The sequence below is a fragment of the Pyrus communis genome, chromosome 3 (assembly GCF_963583255.1).
Source record: "Pyrus communis chromosome 3, drPyrComm1.1, whole genome shotgun sequence".
Classification (NCBI taxonomy): domain Eukaryota; kingdom Viridiplantae; phylum Streptophyta; class Magnoliopsida; order Rosales; family Rosaceae; genus Pyrus; species Pyrus communis.
Window position 1 is genome coordinate 19,944,782 of NC_084805.1, and position 20,726 is coordinate 19,965,507.

Below are 20,726 nucleotides of genomic sequence, written 5' to 3' on the forward strand. Positions count from 1 at the left end.
TGAACGAGAGATCAACGATTTAGGTGTTCGGTTCTTCTTCAAAACTATCCATCAAGATGCCGCAGGTTGGAGAAACAACCGCGCTTAGCGTCTACAAGGTCAGTTCATAATGGACATCAAGCAGCATATTTGTGAGAAGATGGGGATCCCATGTAAAAGTCAGAAACATTTTACAAGGGCCAGTTGCTTAATGAGGTTGAGTGCCTCAAAACCTACAACATTGAAAGGAATTGTGTTATTCATGCAGTTTTCCGCCGTGGTGATCAAGCTGAAGAAGTTGAAGAAACCGAAGGAAAAAGTTTGACTTTTCGGGCCACTTAGTACTAAGGTTTAGTGTATTCCTCTTCACTTGTAAGTGAGAGGTCTTAGGTTTGATTATCACCAAAGGCGATTTTGAACTACATTATTGCTAGTCCATTGTGAGACTAACCCACCTCCTCTCTCCCTTAGCGTAGATAATATCGTTTGTTAAAAAAAAAGCTTGACTTTTTGGAAGACAGAGAGAACTCGAACGAATACCTGGTGAAGCACTCCTATTTCCATGAACCGGAAAGAAAACCAGATCCAAAACCAGAGTATGACGAGGATTCACTTGAAATCAAGTTAAGTTCTTCGCATACTATTTTGGGTATCAAGGTAATAGTTGAGAGCATGCTAGATCTCCCAATTTGTGACCAACAACCATACTGTTACGATGAAATGCTAAAAGATTGGGAAAGTATTTCGGATTGCAAGGTTACAAATTGGTACTTTTCCAGCTCTCCATTGGCAATCTACGTCCAAACACCCGATATTACGGAACTGAGACTTCCAGCTAAGAGTTTGGACATCATCGATGATGTTTGGATTCCCCCACCGATGATTGAAGACATTAACGGGCAGCCATGTCTCCGGTACTCGCCTCACGGTCACGAAAACGCTGGCTCAGTATGGCATACAGTCAGGTGCTGATTTATTGTTGGACTGTTTGGTACAGATCAACATGACGGGGCCAAACGGTACTATCACTATGGTGGATGTGAACCTTTCTTACATAATCAAGGCAGTGAATGAGAAGACTGAAGAAATATGTGGCATTCAAACTTACCCTCTTTGAGTATATAAGGCTAAAGTAAACCATACTGCATTCACGAAAACATAAATGGGGAAAGGATCAAAATCTCCATTAAATAAAGATAAAATGATAAAAATATCTTTAATTTTGTTAAATCATTTTGAACATTGTTTATTAAATTAAGGGTATTTTTGTCATTTTGATTCTTTAATAACATTTTCATGGAATGACCAAAATGATTGATAGTGGATAAACGCAGAGACTACTTCTGTTGATTTCAAATATCAGAAACCAAGAAACCAAAATAAAGAGTTATGTCAATCTCATGAACAATTTTGGCTAAAAAACCAAAATAATATCCCTCCTAAAAAACCACTAAATGAAATATTATATGAGCTCTTCAAGTACAAAGCATGTTAGCTTCTACTGAAAATTCGTAACCCAATTCATCTTTGCATCTCAACTACTCTCTGCGAGTACAGAGTCGGACCAAAGTGACAGTAAAATTGAGTGGCATTGGATTAAATTCAACCAAACACCACGGTGATCAAGAATTTTGATCGCAAAATGTTATGCAAACATTCTAACATCGGTATTCCAGTTATCATGCAACTCAATCAGCGGCTTCATCTAAGGAAACAACCTGCTCTTCGCCATGATTCTTCATGATCATTCAGTTCGGTAATACATATAGCTTTCTACGGTGCCTATATTTATGCATAATTTGATAAGTACATGAAAACGGGTTATTGATGCCTTCTCTGCTTGATGTCCGTTGGCGATACTAGGCAAATCAGAGTAAACGTGAGAGAAGTCTAAGGGAGAGGGGAGCCAAGATCCTCGTCTACCCTATCCTCTTGGCATTTCTTAAGAAGGTGGAGCTGGCGTCGCAAGTGCAAAACCTGTGCCATGCCAGTAGGTAATGTTATAAAATCTTGGAAATAAAAGTCGGGCGCAGATTCAAATTATCTGATCAAAGACAAATTAACTTGAAAAAATAGCTGAAAACTACTAAACATTTAAGCTTACCTCTTCTTGAAGCAAAGTAGGAAGATTTACAGTGGAAACAAGCTTAGATATTTCTTTTGAAAGCTTCTCATCTTTGATCCCAGACCATGTACCTGGGGGCAAGGCCAGTAGAAGTACTGTTACAACGTCATTGCTAGCTGGATGCATCCCAATTGCACAAGAACATCCTGAATTTGTTTTTGACGAAGGAACAAGCATGTCCATCCTCTCCTCAGCTCCACCATTTACCACCATCCCGCTCACAACCGTGGCTGGCTTGTTGCCATTAGCCTTCAAGCATTTCACACATGTTTCCTGACAGCAATACACCCCCCAGGAGGCAGACTTCCCCGACAAAATTTGTGCGCCTTGGCAGCAAACACTCGCAGCAATGTTGCGCAAGTTTTCTTCGTGACCAGAATATAAGTTTCCGCAGCATGAATGTGCTGAAGATAATAATTCTGCCACATGTTTAAAAAGGCCAGTGTCCTGGACTTGTCTCAGTACCTCCCCCTGCAAATAAATACTCGGGTATTTAAATTACAAACTAGAAAATAGTTTGGGGTTCTTAAAGATAAAAAAAAAAAAAATGGGACGATTTGATAGGAAAAGGGAAAACGACGAAACTGAAGGCCTAGATCACCTTGACAGCAAGCCTAGCTTTTTCCTCTGGGCTTAAGCTTTGGCCACCATCTTCTTGTCTCCGAACTTCTGCAACCCACTTGATGAATTGCCCAAAATAGGATGGGAGCGACATGAAAACAACAGAGAGAACTTCCTGAATGTCATTCACCTCCTCTGATTTTAGAAGAAGAGGAACATCATCCATTAAGTATTTCGCAACACCGACCCAACTCTCATGTTTGCAGCTCTGCAAGAAATAAATATCACAGAAAAATAGATAAATATCTTCAACGATCATAAAATAAGTAAGCAACCCAAGATTTGTGATAACTCCAGCACACAAACATAAATACTTTTGTCAAACACAAACACACAAACATATGAGAGAGACAGCTTGCAATAATGACATACAACAAATCAAAACACACCATATAGGTAGAAGTCATATTAACGAATACAGGAAAAAGTATATAAACAAATTACTAGGCCGCGGAGAAAGGGAAAAAGACATGCACATTCAGACAACCAGAATAAAACCCAACCGAACTGTGTATGGGGGAGTTCGGTTTGGGTTTGGTTTGGGTTTTGAAGCCATTAAATTGACGAATTCAATCATACCAGGGTATAAAGTTGACCTGGTTCCCTGTGCGGCCTAGATATAAGCATGAACCTGGGCACATTTGAGAACTAAGAATGTCATTGAAATTCAACGCGTTTCATATTCTAGCAAAAATATATAGCAATGGCTTTCAACATGCACATCTGATATAATTTGCAATGGGTAATATTCACTAGCATGCATGAATACCTACCCTCTGCGTTGTCCAGTAGAGGAATCAACATTATTCATAGCGTCCCAAAGAATTTTGAGGGGCACCCAATGAGGAGGATACTTAAAACGTGCAACGTCCAGAATAAGCGCCATGTCTCTTCCAGCATGAAATCCACCAATTGGTGAAAAATGACCGGTACCTGTCTGCAATAAACAAATTCATTTGTACTTCAATACCTGATCAAATTTCAAAGAATTGGGGAGTGTGACACGGGGCCATATAAGCAGAATCATCAAGTGAGATAATCATCAGGAGTTGTATTAACAAGTTCCCATAGTTCGATTCAAATAAGCTGTGTATAATAAGGCTGAGAAATATTAAGCATTTCCACAGGTAACTAAAACTTATCAATGGTTCACCAAAGAAAATGTAGAGTAGTATAGTAATAATAACCTGTTTGAGAGCGGATCTATCATATGATGAGATCACATGACAATCATCAGAAGTAGAACATCTCAATACATATTTACGAAACTGATCAATTGTGCTATGATTTGTGCGAAAGGCTTCAACTTTTGCTCCAGCGCAGTGAGCCAAGCAAACAAGCTTCCCAAATGAGATGCCTCTTACTTTGACAGTCTCCAAAGGCTCGCAGCAGTCTAACATAGATTCATCAAACCATCTCCAGGGTCCTGTGAGAAAGAATTCAGTTTATAATATACATACATTATAGGATCAAACTTGACAAAAAAAATCGCTAAACATAAACGTTTATTACATTCAAGGCATTTGCAAACAAGGATGGAGTCAGTAATGAGAGGCAACAACTACTATAATGTGTAAAGCATTTTATTCTACTAGCAAGGAAAAACATCACACAATATTAAAGCGTCAGACTTGTAAGAGCTAACCAAGAACAAATTCTTAAATCCCACAAAGTTATACTTCATCACTCCAAACATCGTACTTGATAGGACAAGAAAGCAATTAGTCTAAAGCAGTTTGATCATCAACAACTCAGATTATAACGACCTGGACAATTTCGAAAGTCAATGTAGTCAGAAATTCAATAGAACTTAAATGGACGCAATTAACAAGATAGCCAATATAACGAAACTTGACTTGTGAATTTTAAAATGCCATTCACTAGCTTGATCAACAACAAAATCATACCTTCAATCCTATTAGCTGATAAAACTTAAACTTTACCTTTCCATTTCCTTCCGGGATCAATACCAAGGGCATTCAAAACCATGGACAGGCTCGCCAATCCACAATAAGCGGGCTCTGATTGCGTCTGAAAAGAAGAAATCAACGTATAGAAGTTTTCCATAGTCCCACTCTGAATGGCTTCAAGAAAAAGCTCCTGCAATTCGAAAACCACCAAATCTAGTAACCCAAAAACAATGGTTCTGAACAGCAACACATCACAAGCACAAAAGTCACTCACTCCCAAGAAAAACACCATATAATTTGACATGAATAATCTGCAACATTCCCAAAAACACAAGCAGCCAAATAAATGTTGTGTCATACATAAACTGAACTCAACATTTTGTACCCAAAACAAAAATCGGGGGAAAAGGAAAATTCAGATTGTATTATAAAAAGGGTATCTATAGAAAAAGTTAAAGTTTCAAGCTTTAATGCTAAATGTTAAGACTCACACAAAAAATTTAAAAATTGGGGGAAACTAAAAAATAATAGAACTCAAGAAAAAGTAAGTGACGGAGTGAGGAAGCTGCATCTAAAGGTTGTACCTTTCCCTGTAAGGAAGCAAATTCGACTGCAGGAGGAGAAGGAAGGATTCGTCTGTACAGCCCCGCCATAGCCATTTTTCTTAATTTTTTTTTTTTCTAAAAATTAAACAAATAAAACCCAAGAAAATTTCGGGGAAGAAAATCTGATCTGGGCAGGACTGAGAAAATTGAAGTGTCCAAGTCAAGGGGTTTGGGGTTTTGGTTCGGGTCGGCGTCGTTTCGGTGGGACAATTCTCTATTGCGTTCGATTAGGAAAGGGAACCCGCGTAATTAACTATTTCAAACGCCAGGGCTTTTAAGCTAGTTTGGTATTTATGTGCTCTGACAAAAAATAATTGTTTTTGTTATGATGTAAGGATAAGTAGTTGTGAAATAAAGTGGCAGAGTGTTTGGTAAACTTTTTTTGTAAAAATGCTTTTGGAAAAAAAAAAAAAAACGGTATTATAGTATTTGGTAAACTTTTATGTAAAATAACTATGACTGTGTGAATGACCAAAAATTGTACAATACTAGATGTGCCATTAATTTAATTTTCTTAACAAATAAAGATGAATTACTAAATATACTTTATTTTTTTCAAAGAATAGCAATACCAAACCAACCCTTCAATAGCACTTATGAACAAAAATGGTTTTTAAAGTAGCAAAATCCCACACCAAAGTGAAAGGGTTTCGGGTTTATGGTTCGGGTCGGCGTCGTCTCGGTGGGACAATTCTCTGTTGCGTTTGATTAGGAAAGGGAACCCGAGTAATTAACTATTTCAAACGCCAGGGCTTTTAAGTCTCCCAATCAACAATCCAAACGGCAGGGATAAGATTGTCGTTTCGTTGGAAAGGGGATGCTATTGCAAACTTGATAAACCCTACTACGCAGTGAAGAATACGTAATGTGATTTTATTTGACTTCCAAAAAAATTAAACATTGATTAAAATTATTATGTTCATTAAGTCAAAGGAATTACGTGCGTCTAATACGTTTTGAGATCTTCGGTTGATGTAATCTCTCTACGTATACAAATGAATGATTTAATTTTTTAGTGGAACCAGAAATGAAAAATAGCAAAAAGTTTATGTTGAAAAAAAATCATGGATTTTTCTATTAGCACTCTACATATACAAATATAAACATTAATGTGTCTTTATCAATATTCTAAAAGGCGTTACTCAAACTGCCGACAAGGGCCTAGTGCTTATATGCCTACTTATACTTAAAAAAAATTGCAAAATAGAATCACATATAGATTATAAAGTATTAATATTAAAAACTTGGAGAACAATGAGTCTTCATCCAAGTATTCAACAAGTCTCTTACAATTTTTTTTTAAAATAAAATGCAAAATGAAAGTTATCTATTTTTTATCTAAGTTAATCGGGGCAGTGGCCAACCGCTTAGCACCTAAGCAGGGCTAGGCATGGATTATTAGAACATTAGTTTTTTTAACACACAAACTCTAGCTTATACTTGCACTAAGGTTATTAATGAAAGGCCATTATAATAATGAACCCAAACCCTAATGTATTTTAACACAAAAACCCTAATGTGTTTTAAAACAAACAACCTACTAATTAACCCGATTTCTTTTGAAACAAGCTATATTCTTGTGGAGGAAGAAATTGAACAAAAAACCTCCGTGCAATGCTAAACTCTTAACCATAACGAGAGCTACATGATATGTCGAAGCATGCATAATGCAAATGACAATCACGAAAACATGATTTATGCAAGAAATAGGAATTAATTAAGGCACATTGACCTTGCCTTCAGAAGAGTAAAACTCAATGGCGGGAGGAGAAGGAAGAGGTCGTTTGTAAAACCCATTAGCCATGGAAATTTGTTGGCTTTTCTTGTCGTTGAATCCCACCATTCTGTTTATTCTGTGAAGAATATTGCCACGGTTTGCTGTGACAAAATCATTAGAAATAGGGAGGAAGAAAAAGTGCTTTTTGTGATCACTTGGTTGTGGAATTTCTTGAGAGTTAGGCACGAAGCAATATATGGACTTTTCCCATCACTGATAGTTAAACTGCACCATGTTTTAAACATTGTTGGTGTGGTTGTGGTAAATGAGGTTAACAAAATTAATGGCAAGTGACTTGTAGCTCAGTTGGTTAAGTTCAATATTCGAATTGTCATCCCGATAGTTTAATGTAGGTATCCTCTTCTTTGTCAAAAAAGGTAAACAATATAAATGTAAGTTGTATGCAAATCTCTATTTTATTAAAGGATGGGACATAAATAGGAAAATTAAAAAGATGTACATTTTTGTTTTTTTATTAAAAAAAAAAATGAAGCATATGGTGCTTTCGGACAGCAACTTTTTTTTTTTTTTTTTGAAAGGGAGGGGGAAGGATCGGAAAAACTCATAGAGGCATTTTAACTTTCCTAATCACTATTGTATGATACACCAGCATACACCAGCGCCATAAATCAAATACAGTACATTGCAGTGTGAAACATTAAAGATTGATTGTGGTCAACGAATACAATATAGGGAAAGAATGTGGAAAGAATTGTTTAGTCCTAATTTTCTTCCTCGCACACTTACCTGAGCTTCTGTTCTTACCCGTTTGATAAAGATCCCATGGTCATAATTTAATATTTAAAGTTAAAATTGATATATAATTTTTTTCTTTTACATGTAAGTTTCCTATATGTTTCCCTTCTCCTCTTTTCTTTACGTCTCAATATTCTCCAGCAATTATTCAGCAGCCATGGATGAGAGGGAGAGATGGAGATCGAGACGGGCGATATTTAAGGGTGAGAATAAACTCAACATGTTGAATACTTAACTAAATAAGCTACAAGTTCATCGTTGGTTGAATTGAATACTTGAATTTAGGCGAATCGTTATGTCTTCGGGCCATTGGGGCCAAGTTCGTCTAAGCTTAATTATATTTCAACCGGCTGGTTGATCCGTTATTGTCATCAAGTTTCTTGTTGGAACCCCAATGTCCCACATTGGCTAGGAGGGAAGAAAGAAAACACTTTAAATAGAAATATCTCACTCTAACTAGCATCGAGACTTTTTGTGATAAAACCTCACACCTGAGGATTGTGCAGATGGTTAAGTGGGGACAATATCGGTGTTGTTGGAGTGGGCCTTCGGCCCGTCGACCTGAAAAATTCCACATGGTATCCGAGCCAGAGGACGGGTCCATACTGCCACGTGATTGGGTGGGTCCCCATTGGCCCCGTGCGATTGGGTGAGTCCCGACAAGGCTCCACGTGGTTATCGATGTGTGGAATTTCACATGTGACCCATAAAATGGGGTCTCACGTGCGGGGGAGTGTTTGTATCCCAGTGTCCCACATCGGCTAGCAGGGAAGAAAAGAAAGCACTTTAAATAGAAATACTCCACTCTAACTAACACCTAGGCCTTTTGTGATAAAACCCAAGTGGTTAAGTAGAAATACTCCACTCTAACTAACACCTAGGCCTTTTGTGATAAAACCCAAGTGGTTAAGTAGGGACAGTATCGGGTGTTTGTATCCCAGTGTCCCACATCGGCTAGCAGGGAAGAAAAGAAAGCACTTTAAATAGAAATACTCCACTCTAACTAACACCTAGGCCTTTTGTGATAAAACCCAAGTGGTTAAGTAGGGACAGTATTGGGTGGGTCCCCATTGGCCCCGTGCGATTGGGTGAGTCCCGACAAGGCTCCACGTGGTTATCGATGTGTGGAATTTCACATGTGACCCATAAAATGGGGTCTCACGTGCGGGGGAGTGTTTGTATCCCAGTGTCCCACATCGGCTAGCAGGGAAGAAAAGAAAGCACTTTAAATAGAAATACTCCACTCTAACTAACACCTAGGCCTTTTGTGATAAAACCCAAGTGGTTAAGTAGAAATACTCCACTCTAACTAACACCTAGGCCTTTTGTGATAAAACCCAAGTGGTTAAGTAGGGACAGTATCGGGTGTTTGTATCCCAGTGTCCCACATCGGCTAGCAGGGAAGAAAAGAAAGCACTTTAAATAGAAATACTCCACTCTAACTAACACCTAGGCCTTTTGTGATAAAACCCAAGTGGTTAAGTAGGGACAGTATCGGTCTGAAAATTCCACGTTTCTCATTCCCCAAATCAAAACATATGATTCTTGTTCTTGAGGCCGGATATTTCTGGAACTAGGTTCGAGAAGGTTGCCTTGGCCTCGTACTCTTTGAAACATACCAAGCCATTGCAAGAGCCGACAATGTCGATGCACATATGTGTTTGCACCAACTTGGTAAATCATAACTACGTATAGGCTGCTCTCTGCCGCTTCCGGTTTGTCTACTACAACCCATAACAGGCACTTCTGGTTTTGAAGCTCAACAATGCTGCCAACTGCATGGATTGGAAATGTTTGGTTGAGAAAATGCGTTTTTTTTTTCTTTAATTTCTCTGAATGCGTCCTCGAAGCAGCGGTTCAACTTCGACTGGTTGTCCGCCATGTTAAGTCGCTGAGTACGCTACCAAAATCAAATTGTTAATGTAAAGAAACTGAAAACCGCAGAAAAAATTATAAATGAAAAATCTAATTAAATTGTTGATAATAAATAAATAAAATATGATAATTGAAACCGTAATCAGATGGCAGTTTGGATGACCAAGATATTGAACAAAAATAAAAACGACTGTTACCTGTGTTTCGTTTCGGGTTCTATCTCTTTCTTTGTTTCTTAAAATTTTATTGCAGAAAAAGATAAACAAGTTGAGAACTTGTTGCTTATAGATAAGTAATTGTAAAAGTCTTGTTTGTTAATTAGCATATATGCTCCATGCATTCTTGGAACAATATGACTATATCCCAAATTAATTCAACACTTAATAGGTTCAGTAAAAGCATATAATAATGTTGATTAGATTGAAATACTAACACATTAACGTCATTATGATAAACAAGTTATTATTCAATGTCTAGCCTTTTTTTTTTTAGGAAAACTAATGAAAATGATTTGAAAACTTTGAGTTTTAATCAAAATGACAAAAATGTGTCGTAAATGAATAATATCAAGAGTGATTTTTTAGAGTAAAAATGTCTTTTTCGTTAAAAATGAACAGGACTAGAAGTGTTTCTTTAAAACTCTTTTTTTTAACATATAAAAAACGTCATATCATCATTCCATCACTTGACTTTGGGATGTGGTATTGATGGCTAAACCATTTAGAGCCTATAAAAACTTGTTTGGTAAACTTGTTTTACTAAACTTAAATTAAAAAATAATTAAAAAACTAGCCTAAATTTGAGAACAACAAGAGTCTGTTTTGACCCCTTTTTTTCTTTCTTCGCGACGTTGCAAGACCTTAGCATCAAGACCAGTGATACCAAACATCAACTGAGAGTCACCGACGATGATGAGAGATGTTTCCGGGCGACTGAGAGAGGCTCTGGTGACCGTCATGAATTTTCTGGTGATCGAGATATTTTCTTCCCACCATGCTCGACCTACCATCCTCTCACTCTAATCACCCCACAAGCCCCAACCTCACCTTTCCGCCAAAACCAAAGCTTTACTTCAAGCTTATTTTGCTCAATTTCAATGGCAACATTTGAAATTAGCAACCTGCCACCATATATGTGAACAAAACCCACCTAAATACAACATGATTTCATTTTATGAAATGGGAAATTGGGAATTCCAAATCAAGTCGTCAAGATATTGGGCCTTGGTGAGTATTGTCTAGGTCGTTTCTCGGATCCCGACCCGACCTCGATATCATCCCTCAGCCAACGCCACCTAATGATTTTCATACTAGAATTCTCTCCCCTCCTCTTTCCATCCCTTCCATCATTTCCTCTTACATTATCTATTTTGTCTTTCTCTTTCTATAAAAAAAAAATAATACAAGATGTTGACGTGGCTTAACTGTAACCGTTCAAATAGAAGGGAATGGAAAGGAAGGGAAAAAAAGTGGAAAGAGAATCCTACTCCTTCAACAAACAAGATTTTGGGTTATATAGCTTAAATCCTTCAAGATTTAAATAGTTTCCAAGTTAAATACCAAACAAGTTTTCGGGTTGTTGAAAAAAGTATTCTTAAGAGAAGTTCGTCCGAGTTGATTTTAAGAATTATAAATTTTGTTGAGTAGGATACCCCTTATATTCTACTCAATTTCATCAGACCTAGACCAAAATGAAGGAGCATACATCCAAAGCTTAATCGGGGTATGCAAACAAAGCTCAGCTTTTACTTTGAATCCGAATGACACCACTTTTGTCTCTCCACCTTTCCTTGTTATATTGTGCAATCCAACATTCAAAAGTTGCACGAAATAAGGACAACACATGATTTTCATAGAACGGATTTTTCGTTATGTTGGCATTCCAAACTCCGTTCCAAATTTCGTTATGTTGTCATTCCAATTCTATATATATATAATTTTGAATTGAAAATTGTTATTGGCATTCCAAAAATCTTATTTTGCACTTCAAATTTTTTATAATTAGAAAGAAAAATACACTTGTAAGAAATGTAGAATAAAATTTTTAAAATACTAATAACAGTTTCATTTTGAATTAATAGCTCAGAACATTCATTATTCTGGTAACGTGTTTCGTGGAAATTATTGAAGAGGACCGCGCTCTCTCTCGCCCTATTGGGATTGCTTATTAATTGGTTCCTCCTCAATTATTGAAGTGAAAAATGCGTTTTTGCTGTTTGTTCCGCCTCCGTTTCCTTCCTATCCACTCCAATACCCGGCAAAAGGTCAAAAAGCAAAACAAACAGCAAAAACGCATTTTTCGTGCTCCAGGTTTGTCTGACTTGGCGGGTCCCGCTTTCCCGCTCTTTTTAACTCCCATCTGCCACCAAACGACACCACATTCGCATGCTCTCACGTTTCCGGAAACGGATCTTCCGTACAACTCCACGTGTCGTGCCCGTGCTCGCCCCGTTTCGAGAGGGTTAGCCGTCGCTTTCATGGTGCAGCTGACAACACGAGACAGCAAGTCGGCGGGTGCGGCGCGTCTCTGTCTGTCGCCTCGCGGCTGCTACAGTCCGCAGGTTCCTGTCGGCTCCTCCGCCCGCTCACAACCTTTATTTTTTCCAGAACTTTTCCGGTCGCTTTTGTTTGTGCCGGTTAAAGTTCGAGCGGGTTTAGATCGTGGTCGTTGAAGAAGCGGAGCGGTGAGGTTGATGTGTTCGAGGTTTATTCGGGTCAAGGTTTTCAGTGGGTATCTCTCTGCCGTGCTGGGTCTGCGCTGCCGTGCTTGGTGTGCAGTGCTGGGTGTACTGAGGGGGATAAGTGCTGGGTCTGCGTTGCCGACACACCATGACAATATTTCAGTAATTTTCTGGGTCACCCAAATTATTGTTTATATCTAATTTTAAATTGAGTTGGTCATCGCTTGGTCTTCCACACCAGTCCAAAAACAAGGCTAAATTAGTAAATTCATCAAAACCTGCTACGCAACCAGGAAGCAGCAGAAAAGCCAGCATCTTCCCCTCCCTCCCACCCCCACTTAAACACCATGAGCCAACCGCTCCCACCCTCACCAGAATAAAATGCGTGAGAGAGTCCTCACCATAACATAACCTACACCCTCATTTTCCTCCTCAGTATACCCACCTCACTCTCCATATACCCTCCTCCCAAATCCCACTTCTTTTCCTCTTCACACCCACCACCTTCCCCTCCTCTCCAATGGCTCTGTTTCATCCATTTTCTAAACTTACCCTCCTCCTCCTCCTCCTCCTCCTCCTCACAACCCTCCTGTCCACAGCCGTCATTTCACAACCCCAACCACTCCTCACCCCCGCCGAACAAGACGCCGTCTACACTGTCCTCGGCTCCGTCAACCCCGACATCTCCTGGCGCTCTCTCTTCCCCGACGACCTTTGCCTCTCCGCCCCTCACGGCGTCGTATGCGACTTCTTCTACGACAACGTTTCGTCCCCCGACCCGGTGGCTCACGTGACCGAGATGAATTTCGGGTACGTTTCGGACTACACCCCGAACCCGCCGTGCTCCGCCAACGCCACCCTCAGCCCGCTCCTCTTCACCTCCTTCAAATACCTCCGCAAGCTCTTCTTCTACCACTGCTTCACCGGAACGCGCGTTTCGTTCCCCGAAATCCCCAAGAGTTTCGGGTCCGGTTTGGAGGAGCTCGTTTTTATCGACAACCCGTCTCTGGTGGGCTCCCTCAGTGGAATAATCCGTAATTTCACCGACTTGAGAAGGGTGGTTCTGACCGGAAATGGGATTTACGGGAACATCCCGGATGGCGTCGCCGACCTGGTTAACCTGGAGGAGCTGACTCTGTCTCGGAACCAACTCGGCGGCGAAATCCCCCTGAGCTTCTCGAAGCTGAAGAAGCTGAAGGTTCTTGATCTGGGTTACAATTATTTTTCCGGAAATGTCCCTGAATCGGTGGGAAATCTCTCGGAGCTGGTGAAGCTGGACCTGAGATCCAATGGGTTTAATGGTAAAATCCCAGAGAGCATGAAGAACTTGAAAACTTTGGAGCTTCTGGACCTGAGCCGCAATAATTTCACTGACACCGGGGTTCCTCTGTTTCTGGGTGAGATGCCAAAGCTGAAGCAATTAGATTTGAGTGGGAACTTGTTGGGAGGGCAGATTCCTGAAATTTGGGACAAGCTTGGGGGTATTCTGGGAATTGGGTTTTCAGAAATGGGGCTGGTTGGTGAAATTCCAGCTTCAATGGGGGTGCATTTGAAGAATCTAAGGTATTTAGGGCTTGATAACAACAAGCTTGAAGGGACAGTGCCTGAGGAGTTAGGGCTCTTGGAATCTGTGAGTGTGATTAATTTGCAGAACAATAACCTCAGTGGCAGAGTTTCATTTGGTGGTGGTAAATTTTCAGCAAAATTTGGGCAAAATTTGAAACTGGCTGGAAACCCTAATCTTTGTGCCGATGATAAGGCCTTGATCCTCTCCTCCAAGACCCAGTTGAAGGTCTGCAACAAAACCCAGAAACCCAATTCTGCCCCTCTTACTCTGGATTCTTCAGTGCAGGTTGTTGTTCTTCCTAACGCTGTGATTATGTTTGGCACATGGGTTTTGTTTGTGTTAATCTTTGCTTAATTAGGATTAAGCTAGAGATTTGAGAGTTTTGGACTGGGATTAGGTCTTGTAACGGAGAAAAAAAACAGTTTATAATTACTGACATGGAGTATGAATTTTTGACTGGGATTTACAGGGGAGATTAATGTAATTATGGACTTTTTGTCAATGGAAAGTGCATATAAATTATTATATCATTATCCTTAATCATGTTATTATTATTTATTTTTTACTTTTTACCACATTTTCCTGAATTTATCTATCCATGGGTGAAAAAAATGGAAGGGTCAACTGTTTGCTGTATTGCAACTGTGACTCTGCAGCCGTTTCACGAAAAGGGTTTTTTGAGTGGGGAGCAAGCAACTGCTGGAGGAGAGAGAAGGTGAAAGTTTCCCTAAATGGTTGGTGTTTACAGTCTCAAACATGTTTGGAATGTTGTCTAATTTAGGGCAAAATTGATCTCAAAATCACGGGGGCAGAGAGAGAGAGAGAGACAAAAGTATATCACCCTTGTACTGTGTTGGACAGTGATGATTTTAGGCTGGAAAGCAATAGTTACAGTAATTGCTAACATAGGTTGAGCTCAGCGTCTGACTAGGTCAATTTTTATTTATCGGATTGGATCATTGTTGGGTCGAATTTGATTAAAATACAGAAAACTCTTAAAGCCTGTTTAGTATTCAACTTGAGAACAAAACTCAAAATTTTGATTTTTTTCTAAAAACACATGTTTTGATTTAAAAATTTTAAATCCAAAACCTTGTTTGGTATGCAACTTCTCTAAACTAATCCAAAAAAAAAAAAAAGAAGTTAAGTTGAAGGGTTTGACAGGGGCTTTTTTCTCGCAGTAAATTCCTATCTTCTTGTTGGGGTTTTGAGTTCAAATAGTGACATGGATCTTCGGCGAGATGACGGAGAAGGAGACAACGCCGTCAAGTTGAATCCTCTAAACACGATGCTCTCGATTGAGTTGTTGGGGGATTCAAGGCAAACCACGAGGTAGAAGATGTCGGTGGGGAGGGGGATGAGGGTGGAATGAGGCCGAAGACCGTAGAAGAAGGGTTCTGGCGAGTGTAGTTCTTGTAGCAGGTTGGCGGCAGGACACGGTAGACTTGGTCTTTGGAGATCTGCAACAATTGGAAATTTGAGGAGTTGGGGTGGAGCTTTGTTAAGAAATCAAGCAGACTACAGTGCAGGCCCTATGATATGGTTACAGAGAGAGAGACGGGAGTGGCTGAATCTCCAAAAAAAAAGTCTGAAAAACACACATTTTATGTTTTCAACAAATAGGCTTTGTTTTCAAATATTTTTGAGTTGGAATTTTGAGAATTGTTTTCAAATCAAATACCAAACAAAGATTTTAATTTGTGACTCAAAACTTATTTTTGAGTTAAAAATATTGGATCCAAATCCAATACCAAACAGGCCCTTACTTTTTTTAGAGGTGATGTAAGGATGATTTGATAATGCTGTCTGGATTTCTAACGAAATTCACTTTTTACGAAAATAAAAAAATGAAGTAAAATATTATTTGGCTGAAAATTACAATTCTTTGGCTTCACTTCCGTGATACATTTTATATAGCTAGCCTGATTAAAGATTCTAGCTACAACAATAATCAACACTGTGAAGAAATTCATGTAAATCCCTTGTTTTCCCACACTTAAAAAGAATTCTGAGAAATGGTTGCAGATTGGTGTCCAGGAGAAGTACATGCTTCTGAACTAGCATGGTGTTTAGATCTTCTTGACCCTGATGTCCCCCCAACGGATGAGTCCTTCGACTTCTTCCGCTGCGTTTTCTTAGGGATGTCCGGTAGGTTTTGCGGCGATTCGCTGCCTTGACTTGGATCCGTGGATTGCCGGATACCTCTAGTACTACTATCCGATGTGTCCCTATTCTTCGAAGACCGCCTTGTTTGCTTCGGTTTATCTGATTTTCCCCTCCTGGGGGAATCCGGTCCACCACCTCCGTGCCCGTTTGATGAATGCCGCCTTGACGACTTGGGTAAATCCGGCACGTCATGCCCTGGTGACCTTGCACCCCTTGAACCTTTCCGGCTCGAATCTACGTACGTTTACGACATTAACATGCCAACCAAAACCACCTACATTTTCATAGTTTGTGATTTTAAACACACCAAAAAAAAAATGTACCTTCAGAGACCCATTTGACCCTAGAATCTTCTTTCGTCTCTCCATTGGCTAAAGGTGGTGATTGTTCAAATCCGGGTGGAGCTTGAAACTCATTCATCTGCATGAAAAAAAACACATGATGATCTCGTCTAGCGGCTCTTTTCTCCACTTTGCCAGAAAGAAGGTCAGGAGCGGAGTTCAAATCTTGTAGACGATAATTGTTGATAATAAAAAATAAAATAGTTAATTACCCAGCTTGGTGAACTAGCAGTTGAAGGGCCATCCCATCCTATATGAGCCACATGCTTTACATCCGTAGGAAGTCCAATCTGCATTTCTTGGTCTTTGTTTTCATCTGCTAAAAGGAATGGCAATTTCTTTGAGAAAATTATCGAAGTGCACCTAAAAATCACTCTAATTGCAACCTTCTTCCAATTTTATACGTACCAAATATTTGAGAAATGTATCTTAGTCCCTTCAAGAGGCCCTTCATCTTGTTATTATTTGCATCTTTCACCACCATCTTGCCATTATTTGCATCTTTCGCCGCCATTCTAATTAAACAAACCAATTAAAACTACTCTTGGGAATTCCCTACTAGATTTAGAATCCAAAATTTGTCCTCCAATTCTATAAAATTCACAATAGAGGAAGAAGATGTTAATAATCGAAAATCAAAAGAAACAACACAAAGGGGCTAATGCAAGCAGGACTGAAATCCGTCATTTTGTTTCAAATTCAAATCTCATAGACGACAGTTTGTTGATAAAAGAAACGACAACAAAAAATGATATTCCTCTGCATTTCGATATCAATACCTTGATGCAAGGCCGTATTTTATAGGCCCATATACGAGGAGGCGACATTCAGAACTATAATTTTTAGTTCTCCCTAAGAAACTAAGAACATTCACTTTCTTCTATTAATTTGCACTCGAGATGGGGAGAACTTTAGAAGAAAGGGAAAAAGGTGTTCAAAAACGAACAACAGCTTTTGACAAATGTGGCATTGAGGGTGGCAGTGATGAGAAAAGGGATGAACTGAAAAACAAATTATGCTTAATTAAAGTAAACCCATCGCTTATCTCGTCAATTCGATGGTAATGCATTCTTCTTTTTTCCCTAACCCTATAATTGTCAACCAGAAGTACGTCGAATTTTCCGGTGCGAAAGTTCGAGTGAAAATAAAATCTTTGACATGCTAAATATAGGGGGGGGGGGGGGGGGAGTTATCGTTTTAGAGGCTGTAATGAATGGTAGATGCTTAGAACTTGTATTGTTGGTTGGCTATTTTCTTGGGTGGAAATTACTTGAAGAGAAAATGGCTACGTACTTCTAGATGTAACACATGCATTTGGATCCCTGGCTACATGAGTCGGATTTCACGTAGCGGGTTTGTAGGATATTGGAGCAAGATAAGTGCTTCGGTCGGATAAGTATGCGTTCGATAATTGATTTTGATCATTAATGTATGTCAGACCCATAACAACAATAAGAATGAGATGGCATGTTTTTGTGTTTCTTTTTTTGAGTCACAGTGTAGTTATGAATGCAGCAGCAAAATTGGTACCACAGACGTTATGAGCATTGAGCCCCCAAAACGTTATACCTACCCCTTTATTTCATTGCCCTAGGTCTTACCGAAAAGTGAAAATTGGTCCACTGTACCTTATAATTGAGAAGGTTTTGGGTGCGGCCGCCGTTGTTTGTGAGCTCATTGGTACATAATGGGACCGGATTTGAGTGAAAAATCAGGGGCTGGTGGCGTAGGGATGTTTTTTTGTGTGTGGCTTTATGTTCATCTGATCTGGTATTCGAATCAAAGAATTTCTCCTCACAATAACACGTTTCTTATGTTTAGAAATGGGATGTGATATTCACACATCTCATTTTATTTCTCACATATTTTTTTAATTTTCAGCCGTCGGATCAGATGAATTGAAGAAGATCAACGGACAGAAATTATCAATGGGTGTGTGAGAAGTAAAATGGAATGTGTAGATAGCACACCCCTTAGAAATTACAATCATTGTAAATAGAGTAACGTCTGCACGGACAGATTTGGAAGCTTTCGGATTGACCCAAGTTAAGTTGCACCAAGAAGTTTTATGTGACAGTATCGTTAGTTATAACTTATAACTCAATTGGCATAGAATTCTTACTTTAGTTAGGCTTAAAAAATCTTTTAATATCTTGATCTTTTGGCTTTTTAAGGACTGTTAGATCATTGTCATCAAACAGAAATAAATGAATCAATAATTGTTGTCCCATTGGAGCTTAGTGGTAAATTAGGTTAATTAAATACATTGTAATTTTTTCTGTACAAGCGACAATTGAGAGGGGAAATCGAACCTACGACCACTATTGTAAGAATAAATACTTTTAACCACTTTAATTACAAACCATTTGAAACGCTGTATTTGGTAGCAAATGCAATTTTTTCATACAAAAATTACACATACAACTTATAATCAACATTCATTTAGAACATGCATCAAGCTTTCAAACTGTCCAATCCAACAGAGTCCTGCAAAAAGATTAAGAACACAAACCTTAATCAGAACCCGATTACGCAAATTCGAACCAAACCATGTTGCCCGAACACGAAAAACCTTACCAAGAACCTATGATTCTCTTCGAGGAGCGGAGAGAAGTTCGCGCAGAATTTCCCCATATCAGAGTTTAATTCAGGAGTTTCACCACCTAATATGTCCATGAATTTCTTCCTCTCCGGAGCAAGCTTAATCCCAACCTGCATTTCAATCAAACAACTCGAAAAAATTACGCTTCCGCATATGTCGCCGAAAAACTTAAAAAGTGCAGTTAATCGCACCGAAGAATGACGAAGAGCATGCATATCTAATTGAAAAGGGAATGAGAGTTCTTACACTAAAACTTGAGCTAGCCAGCCAGTTATGCCATTTCTTCAGCGTCTTGCCGTACGCTTCGTTACAAGCCTTCGGCATTGGCCAGTCCGGATTATCATGCAGATTGCGAAACAGCTCTACCAAGTAATCCATAGCCCTAATCAAGCACATTCAGTTCTCAACGAAACAAGGTTTGGCTTGCAGGTGGAAAACATGCAACACGAACACGACATACCTTGTTAGCCAGAGTAGAGCATTCGTGCAACTAGATGAGGATTTCGCAGTTTTCGCTTCAATCTCAACTCGAATTATGCTGTACAAGTGGTTAAACTCTGACGGGCTCGACGAATACTTCGAATCCAACCTCTGCAATGTAGAGAAGAACATCAAAAACCTTGCAAACATTAGAAAACCTAGAACAGATTGCTTGTACAGAAAGTCACATTACTGTACCTATAAAAAAGTTAAAAGGAGCAACTTACGGATATGTTATTACCAATATCAGATTTCACAGGTGCGAAGGCAGCTCCAAACTTATCTGGAATCGAAACAATGAATCGAGAAACACGGTCTTGTCAGCATCAAAACACATTGATTCAACCCGCTTTCGGGTTAAAAATCAAACCCTCATACCTAAAACAGGCAGCAAGTGGTTGCAGACATCCAAGAAAGGCTTGGCAAGCATCTCGCCAGAGTCGGATTTAACGTGGTTCATCCCCTCCAGAGCAGAAGCGAAAACAGTTCCTGATCCTGCCATTTTTGTGCTTAATTATCTGCAAAAACATCACAAGTCGGGTTTGGTAATCTGAATATTTTGGTCAGCATGGCAATTTATGTTTGTGTTTGCTTTCATAATTCAATGCGTGCAAGTTAAGAACTTAGCCAATTTAAAAAAGTGCTGTACCATTGAAGCTACAAGTATTACGATCTCATGAAATTTTAAAAAATTAAAAATTATTCGAATTTAAACAGACGTGAAAAGTTTAGAATTAATCAAATTAAAATTTCCCAAATAAATTAATGGATTGAACGGGAAAGCGTAGAGAGAAGATGAGAAACGTGAAATGGTAAATGAACACGAACCTGGAAAACGACAGACAAACGAGCAGATCCCAAAAATCAGATATGTCAATTCCAAGTACTAGGTGGCATAGAGATGATGAAGCCTGGCAGTTAATGTTTTCTGGTAAGACACTCTCTTAAAGCGGGGTTTTATGTGGACTCTCAGCCACCTGATACTTTTGAAACTATATTAACTGGTGGCACATAATATTATGTTTGGATGAGGAAAATAAACTTGGAATTTATATAAAAGTGAGAATTTATAAATTGACATGCATCAATTCCCTTGTTTGAATTCATAAACATAGAAATTTAGAATTTCTGCATGGAAAAAGAACTTGGAATTTAGGACCTCCAATTCCCAAGTTTAAATTCCATGTAAATAGGTGTCATTTCCCAATTTCTATGATTGAGAGTTTAAAAATAATCAATTCC

At 39.1% G+C, this 20,726-nt stretch overlaps 4 protein-coding genes across 4 annotated transcripts; 1 reads left to right on the forward strand and 3 right to left on the reverse strand.

Moving 5' to 3' along the window:
- Nucleotides 1-1,549: 1,549 nt before the first annotated feature.
- On the reverse strand, nucleotides 1,550-5,352 carry LOC137729866 (glutathione gamma-glutamylcysteinyltransferase 1-like). Its single transcript, XM_068468917.1, has 8 exons — nucleotides 5,220-5,352; nucleotides 4,669-4,825; nucleotides 3,913-4,151; nucleotides 3,499-3,662; nucleotides 3,305-3,356; nucleotides 2,706-2,933; nucleotides 2,084-2,575; nucleotides 1,550-1,956 (listed from the first exon to the last, which is right to left on the reverse strand). Exons 1-8 carry the CDS (start codon nucleotides 5,292-5,294, stop codon nucleotides 1,870-1,872), a joined length of 1,494 nt encoding a protein of 497 aa, XP_068325018.1. The 5' UTR covers nucleotides 5,295-5,352; the 3' UTR covers nucleotides 1,550-1,869.
- Nucleotides 5,353-12,727: 7,375 nt separating this feature from the next.
- LOC137727477 (piriformospora indica-insensitive protein 2-like) lies at nucleotides 12,728-14,361 on the forward strand. The gene has a single exon (XM_068466332.1). It carries the CDS (start codon nucleotides 12,849-12,851, stop codon nucleotides 14,247-14,249), a length of 1,401 nt encoding a protein of 466 aa, XP_068322433.1. The 5' UTR covers nucleotides 12,728-12,848; the 3' UTR covers nucleotides 14,250-14,361.
- A 1,402-nt stretch (nucleotides 14,362-15,763) lies between these two features.
- Nucleotides 15,764-16,989, reverse strand: LOC137727402 (CRIB domain-containing protein RIC6-like). The gene is made up of 4 exons (XM_068466270.1): nucleotides 16,811-16,989; nucleotides 16,615-16,718; nucleotides 16,385-16,481; nucleotides 15,764-16,295 (listed from the first exon to the last, which is right to left on the reverse strand). The coding sequence occupies exons 1-4, from the start codon at nucleotides 16,914-16,916 to the stop codon at nucleotides 15,892-15,894; spliced, it is 711 nt and encodes a 236-aa protein (XP_068322371.1). The 5' UTR covers nucleotides 16,917-16,989; the 3' UTR covers nucleotides 15,764-15,891.
- A 1,724-nt stretch (nucleotides 16,990-18,713) lies between these two features.
- LOC137727454 (glycolipid transfer protein 1-like) lies at nucleotides 18,714-19,986 on the reverse strand. Its single transcript, XM_068466311.1, has 6 exons — nucleotides 19,863-19,986; nucleotides 19,712-19,767; nucleotides 19,465-19,595; nucleotides 19,251-19,386; nucleotides 18,980-19,114; nucleotides 18,714-18,889 (listed from the first exon to the last, which is right to left on the reverse strand). The coding sequence occupies exons 1-6, from the start codon at nucleotides 19,984-19,986 to the stop codon at nucleotides 18,857-18,859; spliced, it is 615 nt and encodes a 204-aa protein (XP_068322412.1). The 3' UTR covers nucleotides 18,714-18,856.
- Nucleotides 19,987-20,726: the final 740 nt, after the last annotated feature.

Bases quoted from the DNA above. Each gene is read 5' to 3' on its own strand.
- LOC137729866 (XM_068468917.1), bottom strand. From the start codon at position 5,294: ATGGCTATGGCGGGGCTGTACAGACGAATCCTTCCTTCTCCTCCTGCA. The intron at 2,934-3,304 runs GTATGATTGAAT...TATTTCTTGCAG, and splicing joins CAGGTCAACTTTATACCCTG to AGCTGCAAACATGAGAGTTG. The intron at 2,576-2,705 runs GTGATCTAGGCC...ATTTATTTGCAG, and splicing joins AAGCTAGGCTTGCTGTCAAG to GGGGAGGTACTGAGACAAGT.
- LOC137727477 (XM_068466332.1), top strand. From the start codon at position 12,849: ATGGCTCTGTTTCATCCATTTTCTAAACTTACCCTCCTCCTCCTCCTC.
- LOC137727454 (XM_068466311.1), bottom strand. From the start codon at position 19,986: ATGGCAGGATCAGGAACTGTTTTCGCTTCTGCTCTGGAGGGGATGAAC. The intron at 19,387-19,464 runs GTATGTCGTGTT...GTGCTTGATTAG, and splicing joins GCTCTACTCTGGCTAACAAG to GGCTATGGATTACTTGGTAG. The intron at 19,115-19,250 runs GTAAGAACTCTC...ATTGAAATGCAG, and splicing joins TGGCTAGCTCAAGTTTTAGT to GTTGGGATTAAGCTTGCTCC.
- LOC137727402 (XM_068466270.1), bottom strand. From the start codon at position 16,916: ATGGCGGCGAAAGATGCAAATAATGGCAAGATGGTGGTGAAAGATGCA. The intron at 16,719-16,810 runs GTACGTATAAAA...TCCTTTTAGCAG, and splicing joins ATACATTTCTCAAATATTTG to ATGAAAACAAAGACCAAGAA. The intron at 16,296-16,384 runs GTACATTTTTTT...AAACGTACGTAG, and splicing joins GGTCAAATGGGTCTCTGAAG to ATTCGAGCCGGAAAGGTTCA.